The following is a 17,535-nucleotide window of genomic DNA, read 5'->3' on the forward strand; positions in this document are numbered from 1 at the left end:
GTTGGTTTAGGGTGTTTCGTGTCAAAAAAATTTCAATCCTAACCCGATCTATTTAGTTTTTTGTGTTATTCTGTCTTCTTATATTTGTGTTCCATGTCAGAAATAACCGAACATAATCTGTTAACTCTATGTCCGGTTCATGTAGTGTTATTTCATGTTCTTTCATAAATTCCCATCACGCATCATGTCGTGTCATCTCGTGTTCATTTCAGAATTCTTTTTGACCCTAATATGACCTATTTAGATTTTCGTATTATCGTATCATATCATATTCTTGTTTGTGTCAAAAATAGCCGATCCTAATCCGCTAATTTCGTGTCAAACCGAAAATTCCCACCCCTGAAAAATTGTACTATAGTGGATTATTAGTATATATAAAATTTTAGGGGTCTCTTAATTGTGCGGGCATAATTAGTCCTCTTAATTTGCTACTAAAATTACAGTAGGCATGATGTAACTCGAGACTTCACTTCTTTGGTGAACACTTATGGGAGCAATTATTTTTGGTGAACACTCATGGGAGCAATTATTTTTGGGAAAATAGTTTATACTCCATATGCTGAATATAAAAGTTCACCCACCGTTTTTAAGTGGGTTTAGTTAGGTCGTCTCATATAAGGTAATCAGGACCGTTCTTTTTGTAGAAATTGATTTGTTAGTTGACTGCGCAAATATTTGGCCCAACCAAATATTGGGAAGAACGCGATGAAAAAAACCCAATCATGCTCAATGAGTTCTTGATCCAAAAATTGAATTTTGTGATCAAGTAACTTCTTGAACCGGATCTGAAACTTCTTGAACCAACTTGAACCATTTTGTAATGATACTCTAACAACAAGTAACACGCTCAAAAGCAAACAGGAAAGAGGAGCAATCCCGCATCTTAAAAGCAAACAAAAAGTCTACAAACACAACTCCGGGCGCAGTTGTATCTGGAGTTGTGTTGGTAGAGTTGCTCTGAAGCAAAACAGAAACTGGTAATTGCCTTTCATCTGTCACTTTCTATATCATTTTATCCATACAGCCTTTGAAGGATGGCTTAATATCCGCAGGACTACAAAAGCAAACCAAAAGACAAAATTTTAACAAAAAGTAAAGAAAATTTTAAAGGAAGAAACAGCGACACAGCAAACCTACTGCTGAAAAAATCATCTCCTCAGCAATGACTAATGCGCCTAGCCTCAGCAAAACACTAGTGAATTCCCCATTTTGTTTTGCATACAAAACCAAACAGAGTAACAGTCCTTTGAAGTTTGAACTCACTTGGTGCTGGCCAACTGGGTGCGGAGGAGCTTGGCAGCGGCAACCATGTTACTGAGAGCAGGCTTGACTTCACCGTATTTTCTTGTCTTGAGGCCACAGTCGGGGTTGACCCAGAGAATGTTGCTCTCTAGGACAGCAAGCATTTTCTTGACACGATCAGCAATCTCTTCCATAGAGGGGATTCTCGGTGAGTGGATGTCATACACACCGGGGCCAATTCCAGCACCATACTTGACTCCCTCGCGGAAGACAGAAAGAAGCTTCTCGTCCGACCTTGAGTTCTCTATAGAGATCACATCAGCATCCATGTCTATGATTGAGTGGATGATGTCATTGAAGTTTGAGTAGCACATATGGGTGTGGATCTGTCCAACAAAATCAACATGAAGATGTTTTCAGAGCTACGTCTTGTGCTTTTGAAGGTATCTCCCTATTGTGCAAAAACAGAGACGGCATCTCCCTAGAATTAAAGGAAAATCTAAGTATGAGAGACTAATTTCCAAGAAACAAGAACAATCACTCGGAAACTATGCCATGAGCACAATTGTTCAAAAAAGAGTCATAAGGAGCCTTCCGATGCTCAAAATGTTCCTGTTCTGTTGGAAGGCAGCAACTCAACAGGGCCTGGAAAGATGTGAACCGTCCACTAAACGGCGGTGCTTTTAAGATGACCCATTAATTTGTAGACATAGGTATAGCTTTTAAAAATATATTCTGCTTTTGCATGCCAGTTACTATCTTTAAATATTTCAAGAATTACCGACTTTAGAAACAACCCTAGGCATCCCCGAGCCTAACAAAGTAATGGCATCTCCGTACCAATACCATAGTCAATATTTAGGTTGTGCAGAATCCTTTGAACAGCTGGGCAAATAGAGATAACAAGGATAAAGATAAATCCTAATAAGAACAAGGTAACTCCAAGATGAGAAAGAATACAGATGTTACTGATAAACAAGATAAATCCTAGATAGTAAATAGAACAGATAAATAAGATAGTTGTCTAATCCTTCTTGTACCCCATCAATGTGTATTATGAAAATTTCCACCCTTCGCACACAAGTACTGAAGCTCACGAGTCATGTCTAGGGCAGTCGATGAAATTTTCTACATGCAGACTTGAAGATAGAGGGGCAAAGATAAACCTGGGAAGTGTCTTTGACACCACAGTTGGTGATTCTGAAGGAGTGAACAGCCCAGTCCAAATAAAAAGCTTGCTCCGACTTCCTAAGAGGCAAACCTTCTCTTAATGCAGCCTCGTCAATTTGAATAACATTAATTCCAGCCTTCTCAAGATCTTCAACCTCATTCTTGATGGCCAAAGCAATCTGATAGCAGGTCTCAAATCTAAGATACAAAAGGTAGCGATAAAAAATAATAATAAGTGAATGCAGTAACCAGAAGAAGTAAAATGAGCTAGCTTAGTTTCAGTTGGGTAATTTTCAAACCTGGGTTGGTCATTTCTAACAAAGGACCAGTTCAGAATGGTAACAGGACCAGTAAGCATTCCCTTCATTGGGCGACTAGTCATACTCTGCGCCATCGAGGACCAGAAGACAGTCATTGCCTCGGGACGGCTCACGTCACCGTAGATGATTGGTGGCTTCACACAGCGAGAACCATAAGACTGGACCCACCCATTAACAGTGAAGGCAAAACCAGACAACTGCTCACCAAAGTACTCAACCATGTCATTCCTCTGCATTGATCAAAGATGTTGCAAACAATATTATGATTCTGACTTTTCACAAGAGAAATGCGACTAATTGAAATAGAGCCAGTTTACTTGTCAGGATACCCACCTCTGGCTCTCCATGAACCAGAATATCAATGTCAAGCTCTTCCTGGAGCTTGACAACTTTGTTAATTTCCTCCTCGATGGCCTTAACATACTCATCCTCAGAGATCCTACAAATGCATCAAACAAATTACTAATACACTGAAGAAGTTGAAAGAAATAGTAAATTACCAGGAAACCTCTATAAAAGTAAAGAAAGAAAGCTCACTTCCTAGCCTTGTATTCACGGCGGACTTTTCTAAGCTCCATTGTTTGAGGGAAAGATCCAAGGGTCGTGGTTGGAAGAATTGGAAGGTTTAGCTTCTTCCGTTGGGCATCCAACCTGGCACTCACATTTGTAGCTCGGCGGTGATCAGAGCCCATTAAAGCAGTGGCCTAAGAAAGAAAATACTAACCTCAGGTAAGACCGAGATGATCCAGATCTAGAATATATGGAAGACGGAAGAAAAGCCCCAAAGAAATACTTACAGCCTTTTGAACAGCCTCATTTGTCACCTGTGGAGAGGACTTTCTAGAAGCATGGGCTGCTGCATTAGCAGAGAAGAATGCCTGAAGAGAGACGGAAAAAAGGCAGCTGAGAAGGTAAAAGTACCCTAAAGTGATTTCACGATACTGACCATGCAATACAATAAGTGGAAACCTTAAGAAAAGCAAGAGTTTCTCTATTCCATGAATATGAAGAATTTGTTATGTACACAATGACGAGCCTTCCAAGAAAAAAAAACTCATGGCTCAGGCCAAAGTTCGTTTTTTTTTCAGTCACCCAGGCTTTAGAAACGCACAATGGACTCACAAAACAGCATTAAGTTCCATAGATGAAGCTAAAGCCGTATCTCTTTACTTTCCAAAGACTCATAATGAACATATAGTTCAAACAAATGCAAATTACAGATAAGCCCAAGATTGTAATCTAATTACATTTACAGCATCTATGTAGCACCGACACTTCAAAAGGGCACCGTGTCCACGTATTGGACACGGGAACACGGCGGGGACACGCCCAAATACGTATTGGACACGCCACGTGGCGTGTCCAATAATTTTTATTATTTTTTGATGGGGGACACGGCTGAGGGTCAAAATGTAATATATATTTTTAATTTTGAGGGGTTAATATGAAATTATTCAAAAATATTAGGGTTAAATTGTAATTATGCCTTTATTTGGACCATGGTAATCTTATACATTCATATAGGACATGTCTTCATCAACAGTGGAAGAAAAGAAAAAATATATGTATATATGTATTTATATATATATATATATATATATATTTATTTATTTATACACGTGGCGTGTCCCCCGCCGTGCCCGTATCCCCATTTTTTTAAAATTGCCGTGTCACTTGTCCGTATCCGTATCGGTGTCCGTGCTACATAGCACAACATCAAAATTGTTAAAGTTTCAATAATATGAAGCATAATGATGTTGCATATACTAAATCCAACTAATTGTTTGCAATATACTCTTCATTTTCATGCAAGAGAAATGACAAAGGGAAACATTAACAGAAAGAAGTCAGAAGATGAAGTACCTCATCTTTCTCACCAGACAAAGCATTTGCCAAGGCATTGACTTCATCTACTTTCTGTGCAGCAAATGCAAGCCAGGATTTAATCTCTTTGTCCAACTTAGTCTCATAAACTAAGTCAACGGCAGTGTGAAGGAGAGAACAGGAGGTTGAGACAACAATCTTCTCTGTTGATGATTATCATAATAAAAGCCACTAATCAGCCGCTACCAAAGGATACTGTTTCCTTTCATTAGAAAAGAAATGACAAAGAAAAAGGGAAAAGTTAAAGAAATGAAGAACTATCTTCAGTAAAAATAAGTCTCTATGTAAGGACGGAAACTAACTCAGGTTGAACTAATGGTCGGCACAATGGGACAAAGGTGCATGGGAGAAGTTGAAAGAAACAAAAGTTACAAGTGGCTTAAATCTTTAGTACTTCATGTAATCCAAATATAGGATGAAAAAGTTGACCACTTTTGCTCTGCATGAAACAAGCTATCTCCAGTATGACAATTTGGCCTCTGAAGTTCCTTAAGATAACTAATGATGAATACTGTGATAAAAAACAGATCTTTACTGATTGTGTACTGATAGTTATAGAAAATGAGTAAAATATTTTGCAGCCATTCCAGATTTCAGAATCTTGTAAGTAAGAAACTTTTTGCCCAGAATACAGATTGTAAAGAATTTCACACTAACTTTTATGTAGCCTTGTTTGCCAGCAAAATACCAGGCTTCATCCATCATAAGTTTCACCAACAACGAATCAGATTTGCGTGGTACCAAGTTTTTCCAACACAAAGGCACCAGAGGCGATGGGGGAAGAACAGAGGGTTTCAGAATGCAGAGAAGAGGTCGGGGATTGAATTGACACTGCTACTGGTTTCAGATAAAGGGGATGAGACACTTGAGAGAACTTTACTTGAATGTGAATAAAAGTAGAGTTTTGGTCACTTGGAGTGTTTGGTAATGAATATCTAGTTATAAAAACAACAATTATTTTGGCTAAAAGGAATCATAGGACTGTAATCATAGATAGATACCTTTTCCCACAATGCCCTCAAGAGCCTGCAGGGTATTTAGAGAAGCCGCAAGATCATTTGCCCAAATGTTCCTTCCATCAACCACTCCAGCAAAAAGGTGCTTGCCTGAAGGAAATCCACTCTTAATTAAATCAAGGGTCCTTGTTCCGCGAACCAAATCAAACCCGAAGCCAGTAACACCCTTCAACGCCATAAGTGTTTTGTAAGCCTCAACGGGAACATCAGCAAAGTATGTCTCGATAACAACATTCAAACCAGAGAGCGATGACTCCAGCTCTGAGTAGGCATGAGTAAATGCCTGCAATTTGTGAGACTCGAGATCCATCACAAGAGTGGGCTCATCAAACTGAATCCAGGAAGCTCCAGCTGACTTCAGTTCCGCCACAACTTCCCTGGATGGTAAATGTATCACATGGAGAGTTTAATGGATAGAAATAACATGAAAGCTAAAGAAATAAGTCACAAATAATATTCCCAAGTCCTTACTTGTAGACTGGAAGAATGTTTTCAACCAGAGAGAGAAGCGAAAATGACTTCTCAATGCCCTTAGCCGGTTTTGATAACAGCAAGTACGACACAGGACCAACAAGGACCGGGATGGTTTCAATTCCAAGCTGCAATATTACAATATCAACTATACTTAACATCTCAACCAATTCCAGCAAATCTGATGAAATTTAGATGTAACAAAAGTTAGCAACTTATTCTATCAGCGTTACATAGTTACATGTTTGACCCAAAATTGTTACGCTAAAAATGGTCACCAAAATTAAGAAAGAGACATAAAAAAAGGAAAAAAAGAAAAAAGGGGACACGGCTAATAGAGGAAAATTCCAAACTTACAAATCACATAAACAACCAGGAAGCCCTCTAGGCCCCTACCTCCTAATCGGCATCCCCCGATTTGGCATTTCCAATAAATATGAATACGACAAAAACAACGAACAGGTGAGGGACAGATGTATCCCATTAATATCACACAACATGTATCGGTAAATGTAAATGGATGACAACTTAGGCAGCAGCAATAAGAAATTGATGAGGAAAGAGCATCTCCAGCCCTAAGCCATTTACTTTGCCAGCCCCACAGTGTGGCACAAGTTCTTAAAAAAACGTCTCGAAACCAAGTTAATCACTTGCCAAAATAGTTTTGAGAAATATTGTGCAATTTGGAACAAGAATCGGCATAAGCCAAAAATATTTTTTTTTTATCCCTCTCCAGATGGGCACAACAAAAATGACTCAAGGACTTGGATTTTCTATTTCTTATTTCATTGTAAGACAAGGTTAAGGAAGTTCACATTTCATAGTAAGGAAAACTTTACAACCTCCCAATAAATGGGAGGCAGAAAACCCACCCATCATGACACTTTATCTAACAGTACCATGCAGTATATTACATAGCCAAATCTTCTGGACGTGTACCTCTACTCTAACCATACCCCACTTTTGAATAAGGATTCTTATAATCAAATAGTTGGGTTCAGCAAGGTCCACTGCTTGGACACGGTTCCACATTCTAACAGTTTGAGACCATGTAACAACACCTTTGAGCGATGGAGATAACAAAATGAAGTGATTCAGCTTCAGTACACATCCACCCATGGTTATATTTAATGTGAAACCCTACCAAAAGATTAGCAGAAAGATAAGGAGATCTGGCATACTTACGGCTTTGGCCTCCTTGAATTCATTCACTGCCTTGTGAGATGCGTAGGAAAACTTCACATCTGGTCCTAATTCTGGGACAATGTAATGGCTGCATCCAGTGCCATATATGTCATTCTGAATAAATCATGATCACAGATTCTAAATTCTTCATAGTGGATTAACTGTGAGAATCATAATCATCACTTACTAGTTAGTATCAAACCACTTCGTCATTTCCATAGCAGGAACAGAAGCATTTCCCCTCGCCATGGAAAAGTAGACATCAAAACCAATCTCACCTCCATTCCAACCGTATCTATGGGGAACAGCCCCGACCATCGCTGTGGTGTCTAGAACTTGATCATAGTATGAGAAAGTGTTGCTTGGGATATACTTGATCCCAGCATCGGCCATTTGCTTCCAGATAGACGACCTGAGATCAGCTGCCACCTTCTGCAGCTCCTCAGCACTACTCTTCCCATCCCAGAAAGATTCCAAAGAAAACTTTAGCTCTCTCTTGGGCCCCATGCGAGGATACCCAACAATGTGTGACGCCATCGTTCTGTTTCACCAAATTCCACAATAGTTACTCACAAGGACATGACATAAAGAAGTGAATACACAAAAATCAATGTGAGGGAAACAATTCATCAGGAAAACCATATCTGCATTAAAACCTTCCCTCGAATTCTTCTAAAAATAAGAACCAAGGGGAGTTACATTAACTAGATGTGCTAAAACTTAGGGTTTTAGAGTGTGATGAGTGGCATCGACATTCAAACCCACCCTCTATCCCCACACTGAGGAGCACAGAGTGATGAGAATTAATAAACATAGGCATCGAATGGCTAACCTAATTGCCATTGGATTTATGATTGACACAGATTAACTCGATTCCATCCTTAAACAACAATAACAAACACATTCAAGTACAAATTTACTATCTCAGGGCAGAAGTAAAAGAGTCGCACGGGTGGCTGAATTAGTATGGAAATAAACCCGAGTTTCACATACAATCCACCAACCTTAATCTATCTTAACCCCAACCATGTTCAGCTAAAGAAATGCTGCAAGAACTAGTCGAAGCTAAACCATCGCATATGATACAGACATCAAGAATATGGAAAGAGCAGCAGCAACAGCAAAAACAAAAACAACAACACACACAAAACTGATTTGAAACATATCTCCTTCAACCTAAATTGAGATCCAAATTGAACCACCAAGATTGAACCTAAGGATGCGTTTCCGCTAGACTAAATGGACTAAAAAGTCCATGTTTTCGCGGATTTTTCTAGGCAGGTCATTCTCCTCCCATAAATCAACTAAAATACCATTTAGTGGAAACAACACAACCATTGCCATTAGCCTGAAGTACATTTAGTTTAGCAAAAACACACCCCAAGTCACATAATGCACGTGCATACATGAGCGAGCACCAGCACGGGCGTGAAAAACAACTTTCAAGATGATCCTGAACTATTAAAATCCGAGCCGCGATTGAGTGCGCGAGCGGAAGGGCCATGCTATGCTGAAGGATTATGCGACTAAGGATTGAACGCAGAAGCAGATTCAAATGTATTATTACGCATGAAGTATGTACTTATAGATATCAGAAAATGAACCATATTACCTCAGGCGGAAGTGGAAGCGTACGAGGCGGTTGGTGGCGGGACTAGGGAAGAGAGAGGAAGAGGGGCGGGAGACAATAGCGAGAGAGGACGCCGCGAGCGACGGAAGCGCTGAGATGTGTCTCATTTATAGGAGTGAGAGCTAGTGAGCTACGACTCCCCCGCTAGACCACTGGCCAGTTGGCACTTGGCAGTTCCGAGTTCCGGCGGCATCATTCTTCCGTTTCCCTCTCTCACTCTCTCTCTCTCTCTCTCCATGACAATATATCATAAATTACACTGATCGCTCCCGAGGTTTCTAACAAATACATTAATCTCCTTTGTGGTTTGAAAATTTACTCTGACCTCCTTTATCTTTTAAACTATTGTTGAGATTCTCCTCCCATTAAACCAACGAAAATAGATTCACACGCTAACTTTTGACAATATGCACAAAGCTTTTTTTTTTTGTCAGATGATATACATCAGCGGGGAGTTAGTAGAGGTGTTAAGGTTAGCACGGGCTCCAAAGGTTATTCATAGTCCTGGTCCCCAATGGGCCTGTCCCATGTGGGGCTCGAACCCATAACATTCCACAAAGGAAAGGCAGTGACTTACCAACTGCATTAAGCAGTAGTTGTCCATAAAATTGCATTACGTACACAACCAACACAATGGTTGTGCAAGTAACATTTTTGTTTTTAAAAATTGACATAAGATGACAGTTTAAACTTTGGTCTAATATGAATTTTTGACAGCCTTTTAGATAATAAAAATGTTACTTGCACAACCGTTGTGTTTAGGGGTGATACCGGTCCGGTTTCGATCCGTTTGAGTGTATTTTTTGGTTGAAACCCATTATCCGGTTTGAGATTTTTAGAAATCGGAACCGGTTGAGATAAAATCGGTCCGGTTTCGACTGGCTCAACCGGTTTCGGTCCGGTTAATCCGGTTTTCATTCATGGGCCATATTTTTTGGCTTAACACATCAAAAAATTCACAATTCAACCCATAAAAATATCAACTAAAAAACTATAATTCAACCTTTTTTTTTGGGCCCAACAAAAAAGGATTAATTTTGAGCACAATACATAAAAAAAAACCCGTAAAAACATAATTAAGTCCATAAAAATAGTTTTTATATAATAAATATATTTATTAGACCAATATTGTCACGCCCCGCCCCGCAAACGACACCCAAAGTGGGCCCGAGTCGGCGCGGCCACGTGGCATTCCACACAAAAGACCACACCACACTCTACAACCAATCAGAATACAACTTAGCGGAAGATTTCTCACAATAAAACAGAAATGAGTCAACGTACCGATCAACCAATCACAAGCCTGCATAGCTAAAACCATAACCACTACTACAAGACTTATTAAGTTCTATACTTCAACATATTCACCAATGACTAAATTACAACTTATAAAAATCAATTCCTTCAATAACTACCTACAGCATGCTCGACCACCAACACCTCCCAAAGCTAATACTCGAGTACACCTCAACACGTCGACCGGTAGTGGAACCACTCTGAGGAACCTGCTACCTGGCAGACCAAAAAGGAAAGCCAGAGTGTGTGAGATATAGAAATGCTCAATAAAATATCACAATACCCATAAGAATATCAATAAAAATATTCACCACCAACATAACTGTAATACCCATATGAGTATATTAGTTATAACCACCACATCCGCCAAACATAGCAATATTATCCAATAAACAGCCACGTAACAATAACTGAATTAACGACAGCATGAATATAAATCACACAAGCATGCAGTGACACGTCTGCCACATTCCCATGTACCCAAGGCATTGTGTCCCGCAAACCATGCTCCCAACCTCCGTTAATTAGACGGAATGGCATACGACATGGCGTGACTCACTCCACAATCCTTTCGCGGGTACAATCAACATACAACAAGCATGCATACCATTAGCTAAAACAACATATAGCATGATATACAATTTCAACCATATATATTTATATCAATAGCTAAACCTCGATTAGCATGATATCATTGATATACAATCACCTCCACCGCATTATCTATATAACGATAATCATATCGAAAGCTAAAATACCATTAGCATGATATACACATATCACCACAACAATATCTTATTGAGAAGTACCATATCAGACACACTCACCTTTTCTTCGACTGGAGTATGCCAAACTTACGGTTTCGACACCTCCCACTTGACCAACTCGCTACCTAATCACAAGCTAACCATATTAGCATACGACTCCATTGAAATGCTCAAACAAATATATGATAACACCTCATAACATTTTACCAAGCTAACACATGCTAAAAAGTTAACCAAGTCACCAAACATCCCTAAGGCATTCAAACGAATGTTTAATATCGAGTTGTAGAGCTAACTAGGTATTAAACAATACCCAACAAATACAAACATGTCCATCTTAAAGACCTATATGTGTACCAAAGCATACATAAAGTTAGAGTAGCACTTAATCTCCAAAATCTATATGGAAACTTATAACCATTTCACCATATTTTGACCATAACTTCTTTTAGGATTAGAATTGGGTTATGAAACCTCCACCATTAGAAAGTACGTTTTGAGTACATCAATTTCGATATATAATTTGCCCAAAAAGGAGTTCGGATGAAAAAGATATGATCGTCCGAAATTTTACAACAGTTGCTGAAAAGTTACCCGAGAGGTACAGGTACCACAAAAACTCAGTACGGGTACCCACCCAAAATCGACCCAAATGTTTCAATTCTGATCTGCCGGTACAGGTACCACCAAAAAGTGGTACGGATACCGACTGGGTTTTTCAGCGAAAATTCAGTTTGTTCATCCTCCGATTCCCAACCTTTTCTCCACTCAAATCTCATCTAAAACCCACTAAAACTTCACAAAATCATGCTCAAACTCGTACATAACAAAGAGCTACTCAAGAACATCAAAACCCACGAATCAAATCAAGTTCTAAACACAAATTCAAGGGATTTAAGACTAGGTTCTTAATTTCTCCAAGAACTCCAACCCACATCCAAATTAACCCAAGCCCATCTATTCTAGGCACGATTTCAACCCCCAAACATATGAACTCAACAAATTAAATATGAAATCAAATACAAGAAAACATGAATTACCATGTTAGGACTTCAATTCTAAGAAAGAATGATCATCCACAAGCAAATCCCCTTCTCTTCTCTTCTTCTTTTCTTCTCTTCTTCTCCTTCTCCTCTTCTTTCTCCCAGCGTCTCTCTCTCTCTCTCTCTCTCTCTCTCTCTCTCCACGAAAAATATCAGGAAAAGGGGGAGGAATGAGATATTTAAGAAATATCTCCTTTTGAAAAATTATGTGGTGTAACCACACCACCCATCCACTTATGCAACCGACCAATAGCATTTAGTTAAATTCCCATCAAATAATAATTAACCTTGTAAACACATAGTTCAATTAAAATAGGAGTTTAAAATACTAAATATCCGGGACGGGTATTACAAATATACACCACAAAATATCATCCAAAAACCCATAATTCAACCCCTCCCCTATGTTTATATATATATATATATATATATATATATATATATATATATATGTATACACAAATTATCAAGTGAGGGATCCCTCACTTTTTTAAAATGCGGGACTTTCATTTTCCGATCAAATTTTGAAAATCCGAACCGTTCAATGTGTGCAGAACGTGATTTTAAGGGTCCCCGCGAGAAATCAGCAAAAAAAATGACCGGAAAGGGCTTCATCCGAGCAGTTTTTTTTGAACCGTTCAATGAAAACTGCTCGGATGAAGCCCTTCCCGGTCATTTTTTTTGCTGATTTCTCGCGGGGACCCTTAAAATCACGTTCTGATCACTTTGAGCGGCTCGGATCATCGAAATTCAATCGGGAAGGAAAGTCCCGCATTTTAAAAAAATAAGGGATCCCTCACCGGAACCTGACTGTATATGTATATATATATATGTATATATTATACATATATATAACCGGTCCGGTTTCAACCTATTTTTAAAACACATAAATCGGATCAAAATTATTTTTCCGGTTTATAAAAACCGGAACCGGATCGAAATTATTCAACCGGTTTAAAAAATTCGGTCCGGTCTGGTTTTTCCGGTTTTGAGCAACAACCCTAGTTGTGTTGGTTGTGTACGTAATGCTGACCGTCCAGATGTATTTGGATGGTCTAGATTTTAAACAAACTCTTCCAAGAAAAAATCTAACTTTTATGGGAAAGAATTTGAGTGAATCATGGCATTTTATTACAGCAATGGACGGCTAAAGATTAGTTATGTGTTGTATTTTACACAATTGTTGTGTGTGTAGCACTTTTGTTTTAAAAAATTTTGTCGTACATTTTTATACTTTTCGTATTCTTCTCATCAATATGAAAAATATCGTGTAAAAAATTGACAAAATTCTAATAAAAATTTAAAATAATTGTGTAAAGTCTGAAATCTTTTGTTCAAACAAAATTACATCGGCTTTGTTTTGTTGGAAGTTTAGTTTTGATAGTGGGTGGAGAGAGAAATAAAATAATGATTGAAGAGATGAGTAATGATTAGAGAGAGATGATAAATTAATAATTGGAGAAATATGATAATAATTGGATAAAGAAATATGGTAATGATTGAAAAACAAAACTGAAACAAAACTAAATTAAGAACCGAACAAAGCCATATCTCATCATATACAAACTCCTCTTTTGTTATCTTGCTCTGAAAATGACCCAATTGAGGGTCGTCCGCTGGCTAAGGCATCACTCTAAAAGGTTTGAGTTCGATTTTCGAAGTAGGCCAATCAATTAGTTAAGGCATCACTCCTCTTTGGAACATTTCTATTCCTGCTTCTGCCTCTTGGACAATCAGGAAATTGTTCTCTCTGCGATCCCTAGTTCATCCTTGGATAACTAATGTGGTGGGAAATGGAAAAAATACATTTTTGTGGTTGGACAACTGGCATCCACTTGGCCCTCTTTTTGCTAGGTTTGGATCCAGAGTTGTCTATAATTTGGGCAGGAACCTTCATGCCAAAGTTGATACCATAATTGTACATCACTCTTGGCAATGCCCAAGAGGTAGAAATGCTGTGACTAGGGACATTAGGAGGGCCACCCCTGCTACTTTTGTTCCCCATCCATCTCAGGAGGACACAGTTATTTGGAACCTCGCATCTGATAGGAAGTTCTCTGTTAAGTCAGCTTGGAATGCAATTAGAAGGCAGCATTCTAAAGTTAGCTGGTTCAAAATTATTTGGTTTAAGCACCATGTTCCTTGATGGACTATCATCCAATGGCTAGCACATCTAGGGAGACTTGCTACTAAGGATAGGCTCCTTAAGTGGGGTATGGCTATGAATGATCAGTGTGTTCTATGTTCTGCTTCTGTGGAAACCCATGAGCATCTCTTCTTTCACTGCTCTTTCTCTTCTCAACTTTGGAAATCATTGCAAAAAGACCTGAAGTTTCAATGCCCCTTCAATGGACTGTCCCAAATCATGGACTGGATGTTTCAAATTAACAATGGCCCACAGTTTTCGTGCTCATTATCAAAGGTTGCTTTGGCTGCTCTCCTTTACCATATTTGGGGTGAAAGGAATGGCAGAATCTTCAAAAGCTTTGGGAGCTCTGTTCAACAGTTGGAGATCGCAGTTCGAACTGATATCCGTGCATGTGTTAGTTCTTGGCAAGGAGTCAAGAAGTCAGCCCCTAACATGGCTCTTTGTTCTCGGTGGAATGTGCCAGCTAAAGTTTTTGATAGCACGTAATTTTTTGTTGTTGGTTCCTTTTCTTTGTTTTATAATGTTCTGTTTTCAAGCTTTGATTGATGTCCATTTGTATGGTTTTGTTTGACAAAGGGTATGCCCTGTCTTGTGTAATGTGGTTTGTTGTTATAAAATTTTACCTTACCCAAAAAAAAAAATAGTTAAAAATAAAAGTTCATGCAAGTATTTTTAGGAAATTGATGGAGACACTCCAAAAAATAAAGAAAATTGGCTTTGGAATTACATTGATTTTGGAGTGCCTGCATCAATTTTTGGAGTGCCAATATCATTTATCTATTTTTATGGGCACGTCCAATAGTTCCTTCCTAGCTATTTCTAATCGTTCCCCGTGAGGGTGTGATTCTCTATGGTTGGTCTCAAATGAATTAGTCTCATCCGTTTTGATGTTGGGATAGCTTCTGTTGTAAAAAAACAAAAACAAATGTGTTGTTTGATAAAATTGAAAACTAAAAGTGGAAAATTTAAGTGGTGAAAGTTATGTATTTTGCAAGTTGAAAAACGGTTTTGACTAAACATATTAAGGTGCTGTTCCGCTTTCTTTTTAAATATTTTTTTAAATAAGGTAATTTTAAGTTCAAATATAATGAAAATAAAAAATAAAATTTTAATTTTTTTTACACCGTTTAAAAGATCTCAATGAGATCTATTAAACAAGTTTCATATCGGTAGGAATTTTTTTACATAAACACATGATTTTTGAGTTTAAAATTATATTCCTTTCTAAAAGTTTTTTTTTTAGAAAATAGAGCACTCTTAATTAAAACAAAATGATGAAATTCATTTTAGTTCTACTTGTTGTAATGAATCTTTTTTAACTTTATCGATGGCGGCAGAGTGTTTTGTGGTAGCAGTGAATGGTAATGGTAGGGGCGACGGTGGAGTAAGTGATTGTGGTGGTAATGACAGAGTGGTTGTTGAGGCGCTCAAAGTGGAGGTGGTGGTGGAGTTATGGAGATGGTGGTGGTGGCATGGAGGAGGGAAGACTTGATTCATGAATTCCGCCTAATTAAAACAATACTATAAAAAATTAGATTAAACATCTACGAATATCAGATTAAAATACTACCTCTCTCAAATTTTTTTCCCTTTAACTTATTATAAACCGCTTGTATATTATTTATGCCGGACTTGAAATGGGCCTCACATGCCATCCGATACCCATGGATTACGCCTGGATTTGGGTTACGACACCCAAAAACCTTGCTGGCAAAACCCCCTTTAAATAGTTCTCCACGTTTTGGAGTACCGTCCAAAGGCCCCTCCCAACCGTGGGAGTAGTTGAGCGAGTCCCCCAGATACGAAACCACTTCGTCGATTCTCTCTCCGTTTATCTCATTGGGTCTGTCTTCTCTCCAAGACTCAAGTCCTTCATCCCTATTTCTCCGATCTCTCGTCGGAGTATTTGGGAAGATCGGAACTTGCCTTTTTCGAATCGCGCCCCCCAGGTCTGCCCGAAACTCGACGTAGATGGAACCGCAACTGCACGTAAAAACCAAGCGGTGGCGCATTCCGAAGCAACACGGGTGAACGGGTGTTGGGCTTGCACTCTACTAGCGGTGGTCCGGCGGCGGAACGAACCGGAGTTCTGTTCTGGTATTCTGATTTCAGCTTGTGAATTACCTATCGAGCAATTTTGTTTTTTGTTTTATTCATAACTCAGCGTCGGGTGCCAGCTTATGCACACCTTGATTAATGCTGGGCCTGATTCCGCCGCCGCTCACTCGCTGATAGCCCAATTTAAGCCGGAGAAAAAGCCCCGTGTGGCCTGCCGAGTTGATTACCCTGTGAGGTTTCGAACTGACCAGTAGGCCAATCCCTTGGGAAAGCAATTTTGTTCACCTTCGGGAGGACATGCTCATTCCAAGTTTCCCTTCAATAATCAAAAACAGTTCGTTTTGTCAAGATTCGTTTGTTAGGAAACCATGCAAAGATTCAGCACAAGCCGTTGATCTAAAAGTAAATAAGCTTGTGCCGAAATAGGATTGAGTTTTTGTGCCCAGATAAGATTCAGCACAAGCACAAAAATAAACTCCTAGATGAAGGACTTGCCGAGATAGGATTGAGTTTTTGTGTGAAAATCATTTGCAGCTTCTCCAGGTTGATGAATTTAACCATGCTGAGGATTCAAGTAAAGATATATAAAGGAATCAGTTTAACATGCTGTTTAGGCTCAGGGTCCAAGTCTTTCTCAACACAAATGGAATCCGTGTCTCTTTGCGAGGCATCTGCAAATGAATCAACATCGGCAACTTGATGAACTAAATCATGAGTAGGTTGAGTTGTGTTTTCAGCCAAACCATGAGTTGTTTCTACTGGTTCATAAGCATCTTCTCCAGGTTAGATGAATTAAACCAGGAGTAGGCACTTTTGGTCTGCATGCATCTTCTACATTTTGTGGTACTAAACCACGAGCTGGCCCCACTAGTTCATTTGCAGCTTCTTGTGACTGCTGTGCCAAATAAGGAGTTGATTCCATTTGTCCACGTGCATCATCTCCGGACTGATGTTCCGAGCCATGGCCTGTTTTGTTTACTAAGATTCATCTTCAACATATGGTTCTGCAATTTTAAGCGAGGCCTGTTGGGTTCTCTCCTATACATTGTTGTCTTTTGTTTCTCGTTGGATCTGACTTGTGGAAACTTGGTTTGGGTTTGAAGGCTGATTTTAAATTAAGCTTGCGTCCAGATTCAAAAAAAAATTCGTCAAGCAATTTTGTTCACCTTTGCTAGGAAAATAAATAAACTCCTAGATAATGGACTTGCTGAGATAGGATTGAGATTTTGTATGGTTTCATAACTAATGAATTTGAACAAAATGAATGACTTTTGATCATCAAAGTGAGACGTAGAAAGAGCATT

General features: G+C 38.9%; 2 protein-coding genes across 2 annotated transcripts; one reads left to right on the forward strand and one right to left on the reverse strand.

Annotated features, from left to right (window-relative positions):
* Positions 1-965: 965 nt before the first annotated feature.
* LOC131312479 (5-methyltetrahydropteroyltriglutamate--homocysteine methyltransferase-like) lies at positions 966-9,245 on the reverse strand. The gene is made up of 13 exons (XM_058340244.1): positions 8,901-9,245; positions 7,476-7,829; positions 7,289-7,376; positions 6,104-6,231; positions 5,618-6,009; positions 4,596-4,759; positions 3,530-3,610; positions 3,270-3,436; positions 3,066-3,171; positions 2,712-2,962; positions 2,409-2,610; positions 1,264-1,628; positions 966-1,054 (listed from the first exon to the last, which is right to left on the reverse strand). The coding sequence occupies exons 1-13, from the start codon at positions 9,023-9,025 to the stop codon at positions 1,003-1,005; spliced, it is 2,475 nt and encodes an 824-aa protein (XP_058196227.1). The 5' UTR covers positions 9,026-9,245; the 3' UTR covers positions 966-1,002.
* Positions 9,246-13,617: 4,372 nt separating this feature from the next.
* Positions 13,618-14,170, forward strand: LOC131314101 (uncharacterized). Its single transcript, XM_058342594.1, has 2 exons — positions 13,618-13,664; positions 13,762-14,170. Exons 1-2 carry the CDS (start codon positions 13,618-13,620, stop codon positions 14,168-14,170), a joined length of 456 nt encoding a protein of 151 aa, XP_058198577.1.
* Positions 14,171-17,535: the final 3,365 nt, after the last annotated feature.

The sequence above is a fragment of the Rhododendron vialii genome, chromosome 13a (genome assembly GCF_030253575.1).
Source record: "Rhododendron vialii isolate Sample 1 chromosome 13a, ASM3025357v1".
NCBI lineage: Eukaryota > Viridiplantae > Streptophyta > Magnoliopsida > Ericales > Ericaceae > Rhododendron > Rhododendron vialii.